At 45.7% G+C, this 11,739-nt stretch overlaps 1 protein-coding gene across 1 annotated transcript; it reads left to right on the top strand.

The window, feature by feature from the left end:
• Positions 1–9,039: 9,039 nt before the first annotated feature.
• On the top strand, positions 9,040–10,366 carry LOC134202664 (5-hydroxytryptamine receptor 1F-like; the record flags this gene model as incomplete). The annotated part of the gene is made up of 1 exon (XM_062677690.1): positions 9,040–10,366. A coding segment is annotated over one exon (989 nt), but the record flags the coding sequence as incomplete, so codon positions are not given.
• Positions 10,367–11,739: the final 1,373 nt, after the last annotated feature.

The following is an 11,739-nucleotide window of genomic DNA, read 5'->3' as shown; positions in this document are numbered from 1 at the left end:
CCGGATTCGAAGAGGAATCCTACCCGGATTCCGAAGGGAATCCTTTCCGGATTCCGAAGGAATCTCTTCCGGATTCGAAGGGAATCCTTTCCGGATTCGAAGGAATCCTTTCCGGATTCCGAAGGGAATCCTTTCCGGATTCGAAGGGAATCCTTTCCGGATTCGAAGGAATCCTTTCCAGATTCGAAGGGAATCCTTTCCAGATTCCGAAGGGAGATCCTTTCCGGATTCCGAAGGGAATCCTTTCCTGATTCCGAAGGAATCCTTTCCAGATTCCGAAGGGAATCCTTTCCGGATTCGAAGGAATCCTTTCCGGATTCCGAAGGAATCCTTTCCGGATTCAAGAGGAATCCTTTCTGGATTCTGAAGGAATCCTTTCCGATTCCGAAGGGAATCCTTTCGGGAAGCCTGCTCGAAGGGAATCCTTTCCGGATTCGAAGGAATCCTTTCTGATTCGAAGGAATCCTTTCCGGATTCCGGAAGGAATCCTTTTCCGGATTCCAAGGGAATCCTTCTGATTCGAAGGAATCCTTTCCGGATTCCGAAGGGAATCCTTTCCGAAGGGAATCCTTTCCGAAGGGAATCCTTTCGGGAATCCTTTCCGGATTCAGAAGGAATCCTTTCCGGATTCCGAAGGAATCCTTTCCGATTCCGAAGGAATCTCTTTCCGGATTCAGAGGAATCCTTTCCGGATTCCGAAGGGAATCCTTTCCGGATTCCGAAGGAATCCTTTCCGGATTCAGAAGGAATCCTTTCCGGATTCGAAGGGAATCCTTTCCGGATTCCGAAGGGAATCCTTTCCGGATTCGAAGGAATCCTTTCCGGATTCGAAGGAATCCTTTCCGGATTCGAAGGAATCCTTTCCGGATTCGAAGAATCCTTTCCGATTCGAAGGAATCCTTTCCGGATTCGAGGAATCCTTTCCGGATTCCGAAGGAATCCTTTCCGGATTCGAAGGGAATCGCTTTCCGATTCGAAGGAATCCTTTCCAGATTCCGAAGGAATCCTTTCCGGATTCCGAAGGGAATCCTTTCCGGATTCCGAAGGAATCCTTTCCGGATTCCGAAGGAATCCTTTCCGGATTCGAAGGAATCCTTTCCGGATTCCGAAGGAATCCTTTCCGGATTCCGAAGGGAATCCTTTCCGGATTCGAAGGGAATCCTTTCTGGATTCGAAGGAATCCTTTCCGGATTCGAAGGGAATCCTTTCCGGATTCGAAGGGAATCCTTTCCGGATTCCGAAGGAATCCTTTCCGGATTCCAAGGGAATCCTTTCCGGCTTCCGAAGGGAATCCTTTCCGGCTTCCGAAGGGAATCCTTTCCGGCTTCCGGAGGCAATCCTTTGCGGATTCCGAAGGGAATCCTTTCCGGATTCCGAAGGGAATCCTTTCCGGATTCAGAGGAATCCTTTCCGGATTCCGAAGGAATCCTTTCCGGATTCCGAAGGAATCCTTTCCGGATTCCGGAAGGAATCCTTTCCGGATTCGAAGGAATCCTTTCCAGATTCGAAGGGAATCCTTTCCGGATTCCGAAGGGAATCCTTTCCGGATTCCGAAGGAAGGGAATCCTTTCCGGATTCCGAAGGAAGGGAATCCTTGCCGGATTCCGAAGGAAGGGAATCCTTGCCGGATTCCGAAGGAAGGGAATCCTATCAGGATTCCGAAGGAATGGAGTCCTTTCCGGATTCCGAAGGAAGGGAATCCTTTCCGGATTCCAAAGGAAGGGAATCCTTGCCGGATTCCGAAGGAAGGGAATCCTTTCCGGATTCCGAAGGAATCCTTTTCAGTTCCAGATTTTTCCGAAGAGGAATCCTTTCCTGGATTCCGAAGGAATCCTTTCGGATTCCGAAGGAATCCTTTCCGGATTCGAAGGAATCCTTTCCGGATTCGAAGGGAATCCTTTCCGATTCCGAAGGGAATCCTTTCCGGATTCGAACGGAATCCTTTCCGGATTCCGAACGGAATCCTTTCCGGATTCAGAAGGAATCCTTTCCGGATTCGAAGGGAATCCTTTCCGGATTCCGAAGGGAATCCTTTCCGATTCAGAAGGAATCCTTTCCGGATTCGAAGGGAATCCTTTCCGGATTCCGAAGGAATCCTTTCCGGATTCGAAGGGAATCCTTTCCGGATTCGAAGGAATCCTTTCGGATTCGAAGGGAATCCTTTCCGGATTCCGAATGGAATCCTTTCCGGATTCCGAAGGAATCCTTTCCGGATTCGAAGGGAATCCTTTCCGATTCGAAGGAATCCTTCCGGATTCCGAAGAAGGAATCCTTTCCTGATTCCGAAGGAATCCTTTCCGGATTCCGAAGGATCCTTTCCGGATTCCGAAGGAATCCTTCCGGATTCCGAAGGAATCCTTTCCTGATTCTGGGCGAATCCTTTCCGGATTCCGAAGGAATCTTTCCGGATTCGAAGGGAATCCTTTCCGATTCCTGAAGGAATCCTTTTCCGGATATTCCGATCTTTCAAGGGAATCCTTTCCGATTTGAAGGAATCCTTTCCTCTGATTTCCGAGAACAGGAACTTTCCGGATTCGAAGGAATCCTTTCCGGATTCGAAGGGAAATCCTTTCCTGATTCGAAGGGAATCCTTTCCGGATTCGAAGGAATCCTTTCCGGATTCGAAGGGAATCCTTTCCGGATTCCGAAGGAATCCTTTCCGGATTCGAAGGAATCCTTTCCGATTCAAGGGAATCTTTCCGATTCGAAGGAATCCTTTCCGGATTCGAAGGAACTTTTCCGATTCGAAGGAATCCTTTCCGGATTCAAGGGAATCCTTTCAGTTCGAAGGAATCCTCTGGATCAGAAGGAACTTTCTGGATTCCGAAGGGAATCCTTTCCGGATTCGAGGAATCAATTAAATATGGATTTGTCGAAATTAATGAAATCCGTTTTTGAGAATCATCCTTTCAAAGGTTGATTCTCAAAAACGGGTTTCATTCCGACAAATAAAATCCTTTCCGACTGTCCAGTTCGAAGGATCATTCGAGGAATCCTTTCCGGATTCGAAGGGAATCTCTTTCTGATTCCGAAGGAATCCTTTCCGGATTCGAAGGAATCCTTTCCAGATTCGAAGGGAATCCTTTCCGGATTCCGAAGGGAATCCTTTCCAGATTCCGAAGGAATCCTTTCCGGATTCCGAAGGGAATCCTTTCCGGATTCGAAGGAATCCTTTCCGGATTCGAAGGGAATCCTTTCCGGATTCCGAAGGAATCCTTTCCAGATTCGAAGGGAATCCTTTCCGATTCGAAGGAATCCTTTCCGGATTCGAAGGAATCCTTTCCGGATTCGAAGGAATCCTTTCCGGATTCAGAAGGAATCCTTTCCGATTCCGAAGGAATCCTTTCCGGATTCGAAGGAATCCTTTCGATTCGGAACTTTCCGGATTCCGAAGGGAATCCTTTCCGGATTCGAAGGAATCCTTTCCGGATTCGAAGGAATCCTTTCCGGATTCCGAAGGGAATCCTTTCCGGATTCTGAAGGAATCCTTTCCGGATTCGAAGGAATCCTTTCCGGATTCGAAGGGAATCCTTTCCGGATTCCGAAGGAATCCTTTCCGGATTCCGAAGGGAATCCTTTCCGGATTCGAAGGGAATCCTTTCCGGATTCGAAGGAATCCTTTCCAGATTCCGAGGGAATCCTTTCCGGATTCAGAAGAATCCTTTCCAGATTCGAAGGAATCCTTTCCGGATTCCGAAGGAATCCTTTCCGGATTCGAAGGAATCCTTTCCGATTCCGAAGGGAATCCTTTCCGGATTCGAAGGAATCCTTTCCTGAATTCGAAGGGAATCCTTTCCAGATTCGAAGGAATCCTTTCCGATTCGAAGGGAATCCTTTCCGGATTCCGAAGAATCCTTTCCGAATTCCGAAGGAATCCTTTCCGGATTCAGAGGAATCCTTTCCGGATTCCGAAGGGAATCCTTTCCGGATTCGAAGGAATCCTTTCCGGATTCCGAAGGAATCCTTTCCGGATTCCGAAGGGAATCCTTTCCGGATTCCGAAGGAATCCTTTCCAGATTCGAAGAATCCTTTCCGGATTCCGAAGGAATCCTTTCCAGATTCCGAAGGGAATCCTTTCCGGATTCGAAGGGAATCCTTTCCAGATTCAGAAGAGAATCCTTTCCGGATTCCGAAGGGAATCCTTTCTGAGAACCGAAGGGAATCCTTTCTGGATTCCGAAGGGAATCCTTTCCGGATTCCGAAGGAATCCTTTCCGGATTCCGAAGAACTTTCTCGGATTCGAAGGAATCCTTTCCGGATTCCGGGGAACCTTTCCGATTCCAAGGAATCCTTTCCGGATTCCGAAGGAATCCTTCTGATTCAGAGGAATCCTTTCCGGATTCCAAGGGAATCCTTTCTGATTCCGAACCTTTCCGGATTCCGAAGAGGAATCCTTTCCTGATTCCAGAGGAATCCTTTCCGGATTCCGAAGAGAATCCTTTCCGAGATTCCGCTGAATCCTTTCCGGATTCTGATCGGATTCCGGAATCCTTTTCCCATGTGGATCCTGACCGAAGGAATCCTTTCCGGATTCCGAAGGAATCTCACCGGATTCGAAGGAATCCTCACCGGATTCGAAGGAATCCTCACTGATTCGAAAGGGAATCCTCACCAGATTCGAAGGAATCCTCACCGGATTCGAAGGGAATCCTCACCGATTCCGAAGGGAATCCTCACCCGAATTCGAAAGGACCTCCTCACCGGATTCCGAATGGAATCCTCACCGGATTCCGAAAGGAATCCTCACCGGATTCCGAAGGGAATCCTAGCCGGATTAAGAAGGGAATCCTCACCGGATTCCGAAGGAAATCCTCACCGGATTCCGAAGGGAATCCTAACCGTATTTCAAAGGGAATCATCACCGGATTACTAAGGGAATTCTCACCGAATTCCGAAGGGAATCCTAACCGAATTCCGAAGAAAATCCTGCCGGGATTCCGAAAGCAATCCTACCGAGATTTTGACGGAAATCCTGTCGTGTTTTCGAAAGAAACCTAGCCCGGATTGCAAAGGACATCCTGCCGAGATTTTGAAGAAAATCCTGCCGGGATTTCGAAGAAAATCCTGCCAGGATTCCGAAGAAAATCCAGCCGGGATTCCGAAGAGTTCCAAAAGGAATCCTGCTCTTATTCCGTAGGAAATCCTGCTCCGATTTCGAAGGAAATCCTGCTCTTATTTTGAAGGGAATCCTAATCGGATTACGAAGGGAATCCCTACCGGATTCCGAAGGGATCCCTACCGGATTCCGATGGGAATCCCTACTGGATTCCGAAGGGAGTCCCTACCGGATTCTGAAGAGAATCTCTACCGGATTCCGAAGGAAATCCTTACCGAATTCCGGAAGGAATCCCTACTGTATTCCCAAGGGAATCCTTACACGATTCCGAAGGGAAGCATATCCGGATTCCGAAGGGAGGCCTATCTGGATTTCAACGGGAAACCTATCCGAATTCCGAAGATAATCCTGTCCAGATCCTAACCGGACTCCAAAGGGAATTTTACCCGGATTCCGAAAGGAATCCTAACCGGATCTCGAAGGGAATCCTGTCCGGATTCCGAAGGGAATTCTGTCCGGATTCTGAAGGGAATCCTGTCCAGATTCCGAAGGGAATCCTGTCCAGATTCCAAAGGGAATCCTGTCCAGATTCCGAAGGGAATCCTGTCCAGATTCCGAAGGGAATGCGTATCGGATTCCGAATAGAATCTCTACCGGATTCCGAATAGAATCCCTACTGGATTCCAAAGGGAATCCTTTTCGGATTCCAAAGGGAAACCTGTTTAGATTTCGAAGGGAACACTGTCCGGATTCCGAAGGGAATTCTGTCCGGATTCCGAAGGAAATCCTGTCCGGATTCCGAAGGGAATCCTGTCCGGATTCCGGAGGGAATCCTGTCCGGATTCTGGAGGGAATCCTGTCCGGATTCCGGAGGGAATCCTGTCCGGATTCCGGAGGGAATCCTGTCCGGATTCCGGAGGGAATCCTGTCCAGATTCCGGAGGGAATCCTGTCCAGATTCCTGGAGGGAATCCTGTCCAGATTCCTGGAGGGAATCCTGTCCGGATTCCGAATGGAATCCTGTCCGGATTCCGAATGAAATCCTGTCCGGATTCCGAATGAAATCCTGTCCGGATTCCTAAGGGAATCCTGTCCGGTTTCCGAATGGAATCCGAATGGAATCATGTCCGGATTCCGAATGGAATCCTGTCCGGATTCCGAATGAAATCCTGTCTGGATTCCTAATGGAATCCTGTCCGGATTCCGAAGCGAATCCTGTCCGGATTCCGAAGCGAATCCTGTCCGGATTCCGAAGCGAATCCTGTCCGGATTCCGAAGCGAATCCTGTCCGGATTCCGAAGCGAATCCTGTCCGGATTCCGAAGGGAAGCCTGACTGGATTCCGAAGGGGAACCTGTCCGGATTCCGAAGGGAATCCTGTCCGGATTCCGAATGGAATCCTGTCCGGATTCCGAATGGAATCCTTTCCGGATTCCGAATGGAATCCTTTCCGGATTCCGAATGGAATCCTGTCCGGATTCCGAATGGAATCCTGTCCGGATTCCGAATGGAATCCTGTCCGGATTCCGAATGGAATCCTGTCCGGATTCCGAATGGAATCCTGTCCGGATTCCGAATGGAATCCTGTCCGGATTCCGAATGGAATCCTGTCCGGATTCCGAATGGAATCCTTTCCGGATTCCGAATGGAATCCTGTCCGGATTCCAAAGCGAATCCTGTCCGGATTCCGAAGCGAATCCTGTCCGGATTCCGAAGCGAATCCTGTCCGGATTCCGAAGCGAATCCTGTCCGGATTCCGAAGCGAATCCTGTCCGGATTCCGAAGCGAATCCTGTCCGGATTCCGAAGCGAATCCTGTCCGGATTCCGAAGCGAATCCTGTCCGGATTCCGAAGCGAATCCTGTCCGGATTCCGAAGCGAATCCTGTCCGGATTCCGAAGCGAATCCTGTCCGGATTCCGAATGGAATCCTGTCCGGATTCCGAAGGAAATACTGTCCGGATTCCGAAGGGAATCCTGTCCGGATTCCGAAGGGAATCCTGTCCGGATTCCGAAGGGAATCCTGTCCGGATTCCGAAGGGAATCCTGTCCGGATTCCGAAGGGAATCCTGTCCGGATTCCGAAGGGAATCCTGTCCGGATTCCGAAGGGAATCCTGTCCGGATTCCGAAGGGAATCCTGTCCGGATTCCGAATGGAATCCTGTCCGGATTCCGAAGGGAATCCTAACCGGATTCCGAAAGGAATTCTAACCGGATTCCGAAGGGAGTCCTAACCGGATTGCGAAAGGGAATCTCAACCGGATTCCGAAAGGGAATCCTAACCGGATTTCGAAAGGGAATATCAACCGGATTTCGAAAGGGAATCCTAACCGGATTCCAAAATGAAATCCTAACTGGATTCTAAAGGAAATCCTGCTCGGAATCCAGAGGAAATCTAGCCTCGATTCCAGGGGAAATCTTGCCTTGAATTCGGAGGAAATTCTGATGAGTTCTGGAGGAAATCCTGGCGGGACTCCGGAAGAAATCCTGCCCGGATGATGAAGGGAATCATGACCGGATTCCGAAAAAGAAAGTCATTACCGGTTCCCGAAGAGAAACCTGACCGAATTTCGAAGAGAAACCTGACAGGATTGATTTCCCACATTTTCGCACCTGTTGCGTTAATAGTTTTTTCTCATAAATAGGTGGGAAAGTATTGACAGTAAGCTAAATAGAGATTCACGTAGGTGAATAATGTTATTTATGAAATACTGGAACTCGAGATTATCCTAATATCCTAACGAAATTCTTTTGATGAATATCAGTGGAATTGGAAAAATACTCGTCTTAGATTGTTGCACAAGTGCAGGACAATTCCTAAGGTTTTTTTTATTTGGAAATTATGTTTGGAATAATCAGAAAGCTTAGAAGAAAATGCAAAACACATTGTGGGAATAAAAGGCGTTTCTATTAAACTTTTTCTTCGGATCCTGTAAAAGATTTACCAAAGTGAAAGATTAAAAAAAATTAGAACGATTAGTTTTGAAAAAAAAAATATGGGGGCATGACTAGGTAGGTAAGTAGTTACCAATTCCAAACTGAGTTCCTGTGGAACTCCCAATGTGGTAACAAAGTCATTCATCGATAAATTGTTTGAATTTTCTTATAAAAGCCAGTATAAAATAGTAATTGTTGATATTATCTAAATTTTAAGGAATTATTAGAATCTCTTATTATTCCACCTTCCATCAACCGTAATGGTGAGATTCTCGTGTACTATGAAAATAGTATTTTTGCCATTATTTTTGAGCTCATTGTTCGATCTGGCCCATTCAAACATCACATAATTTTGGTGAAAATAAACTTCAAATACTGCACACTTAACCATTGCGCTCGCTACTGTGTATAGGGGAACGGTTCGGCACTTCATTTCATAGCTCCCATGTACATCGCATCAAAAACAAAACAATGGAAAGGTATTTAATTTTTTTTTCAGTAGTAAGCATGTATGTTAGCAAAAAGAAGCGACAATATTGCTGCTGTATTTCTCTGTTTTGCGGTGAGATGAATATATGTTCACTGAGATGGAAAATGGAACAGTTCCCCTATATGCAGTTTACAAGGTCATAAGGTAATGTCACAACATGTATGTGTGACATCAGAAACAGAAGATCCTTGTTTCCTCTACCATGTTATTCGCCAATCGCGTTCTCAATGAGCCAGTAGAAAATGGGGGCAAGAACGACATATACCAACGTGGTTCTGTATGAAACAAAGAATAAGTAAATTTATTTCATAAAATTTAACATGATACGTAACGTAAAACGGCTAACCTTCGATTCATATACTTTTAGTGCTAATCCACCTTTGCTTATGGTTGAAAACCAAATATCAACCCACAGATAATGAGTCCCGATATGTTTATTAATAACACGAAAGTCTCTGAATATAGTTATCAAAAAGTTATATTGTATTAGATTCAAGCCTTACAAAACTCAAACACAAAAACGAAAGTGCCACCCTACTAACATTCCAATCATTCGACAGGGCTTATCATCGGCTTCCTCCCTGCATTCGGTTGGCGCGGCGATACCGACGATGGACGTGTATGCTGGTTCATCCGTTTGGCACCACCAGCTCTCATTATATTGACCACCGTGGTGGGAATAATCCCTCTGATTGTGGTCATTGTTCTGTACAGCATCATACTGCACAAAGCCCTCCGACGGGTTGCGCAGCTGAAAAAAGCGAGCCGAGAGCAACAGGGCGCCCTAGCTGGCAATTTACGGTTGTTCCGTGGTGGCGCGGCGGCATCTGCTACATCTGTTGTGACGACGGCCGAACAGCCCCTCTCCGAAGAGCATCACAAAACAACGAAATGCTTCCAGTGCTGCAAAAAACGCTCGACCATTGTCAGTCGAGGAAGCGGCAAGCATCCGACCAAGTGGAAGGCCATCAAGGTGGTCATGCTCACGACGGGGTGCTTCGTAGTGACGTGGCTGCCATATTTCATCGCAAGCACCATGTATGTCCTGTGTAACCCAGATACGAACCCGGACCTGTGCCGTGGTTTACAGTTTGCTATCGCAAGCCCGCTGGCCATTCTCGGATTCTTCAACAGTCTTCTAAATCCCCTTATCTATGCCTGGTGGCACAATGGTTTCCGAACATCAATGAAGAAGCTTTGGCGAAAAATGTGCTCCTGTTGCTGCCAGTCAGGGGACAATAAATCATTCCCACCAGATCCGGCACTAGAGGTATCGGCAAGAACGGCATCCACCACCGGTAGTAGTAGAGTCGACGGCACCACTTCCGACGGGAATGGTGCTAACCAACAGTTTCGAAGCTCAAATACTACAACATCAACAACTACCAACACTTCTTTTACTGCCAGTCCCCAGCCACGTTTTTCGAGGAGCAATAACATCAACAAAAATAGTAACAGATCGATGCCCACGTACAGCAGCGACACCAGTGACCTGGAAAATCGAATAACAGACACGGATACAGATGGTCCCGAGCAGACTAGACTGTGAAAAATGTAAAGGAAACATTCGAGTGGTCCTTTCGTTCAACAAGATTACCTTTGCCATCTAGCTCAGTATGTAGTGTGTAAGAAGATATTCGACCGTTTGTGACAGTATAAGTTTATTCATTTCACGTGTGTCAAAACAAGCATACGGCGTTCAAAACAAAGTCAACAATCATATTAAATTGTTTGTGAACTGATCGCAAATTTAATGGCTGATAGGAAAAGAAAATAAAGTTCCCCTTCTACCTCATGAATGAGTCGAAAAACAATATTTGCTCAAAACATCAACATTCACTTTATTTATTAATTTATGTTTAAGACAATAAAAACCTCAAGTAGTTTTGAATCCCACGAAGTCGTCTTCTTCTTCCAATCATACATTGTTATAGGTTACTATAAGGATCCCAAAATTATCTAATTTCTGATCGAATCAGTTACATTCTAGAACAGAAGTAATTAATCAGAATTGAGTAAACATGTTTTCAATATGCAATGATTGTTTAAATTTGTCTGACCCTGGCGTTTTGAAAAAAAAAAATATTGGGAAGAGTAAAAACAATCTTCGGGTTTGGACGAACAGCAGTGATTGAAATCTGTGGAGGAAGCAAATCAAAATACAGGGGAAGATGCCCAACACCGCTAGATAGATAGGAATGTAGGAAAAACTGAAATTTTCCACATTTTGATGAAACATCGAACATTTCGGCGAGGCAAAACGCCCTAGTGGAACTATCCTACAATGTACTCGCGTCTCCACGCACTGTCCATACCAGAATGCTGATGTGCCGACGCATGGCACGTTGTTCCCTAGGAGACGAGCCAGTCTCGGGCTGAAAGTCTCCTTAATAAAGATAAAAAAAACAACCTTGTTCCCTAGGAGCTGCCTGCTAAAAGGCGTTTTGCCTCATGAGTTTTCCGGCAACGAAATATCACCACTGAAATGTGAATATTATCAATATGATTGAGATTATTCCTAATTTTAATATGGCATCAGCTAGCTATATTGTTTAACTATTGCATGAGATAGAAACACCCATGAAAATCGTTATAGCTAAGGCATAAAAGCAGTCTATGCTTAGCTAGGGCATATTGCCCCTCCTTCCCCTACAATATGATTGTATGTTGACTGTTGCACGAGATAAAAACTTAAGCTAAACTTCTCCACTCCAACTTGCAGATAAATCAGGTAAACAAGAATAGAAAATGCTCGTGAAGCTTCATGAGTGATTCATTGTGCGAAAATATATCAAACTGCAATACGAGAAGACAACGTATTTCTCTCAAATGTTTGAGCATAAAAGCATTTATTTATTGTAATTGTGTCTATCAGAAATTAAATTATTTGGTGCTATTCGAATAAACCACGAAAACTCGCAGCCGTGACTGTTGTTCGCAATCTAAATTCTAATTCTTTTGTTTTTTTTTCAGCCAAATAGCCATGTACCCAGTCTGATAAGGCCAAATATGTGATGAGGCGATTAGGGCGTGTTTTTCGAAGTCATTAAACCTATCGCGTTATTTGGCTGTAAACCATGGGATACCTAAACCTTTATAAATTTATAAAAACGCCAAAAATACGAATCGAATGCAAATAAAACGTTTATTGTTGATATAGGTGATTTATTCCACTATTACGCATCAACAACTACGAAAATATGAAAAAATAATTTTAAAAAACACTCAAAGGTGCAGCCCAATCAGGTTGCACGCAAATG

This window comes from Armigeres subalbatus, unplaced genomic scaffold (genome assembly GCF_024139115.2).
Source record: "Armigeres subalbatus isolate Guangzhou_Male unplaced genomic scaffold, GZ_Asu_2 Contig1337, whole genome shotgun sequence".
In the NCBI taxonomy this organism is placed as follows: domain Eukaryota; kingdom Metazoa; phylum Arthropoda; class Insecta; order Diptera; family Culicidae; genus Armigeres; species Armigeres subalbatus.
This window is presented reverse-complemented; position numbering and strand designations above follow the sequence as displayed.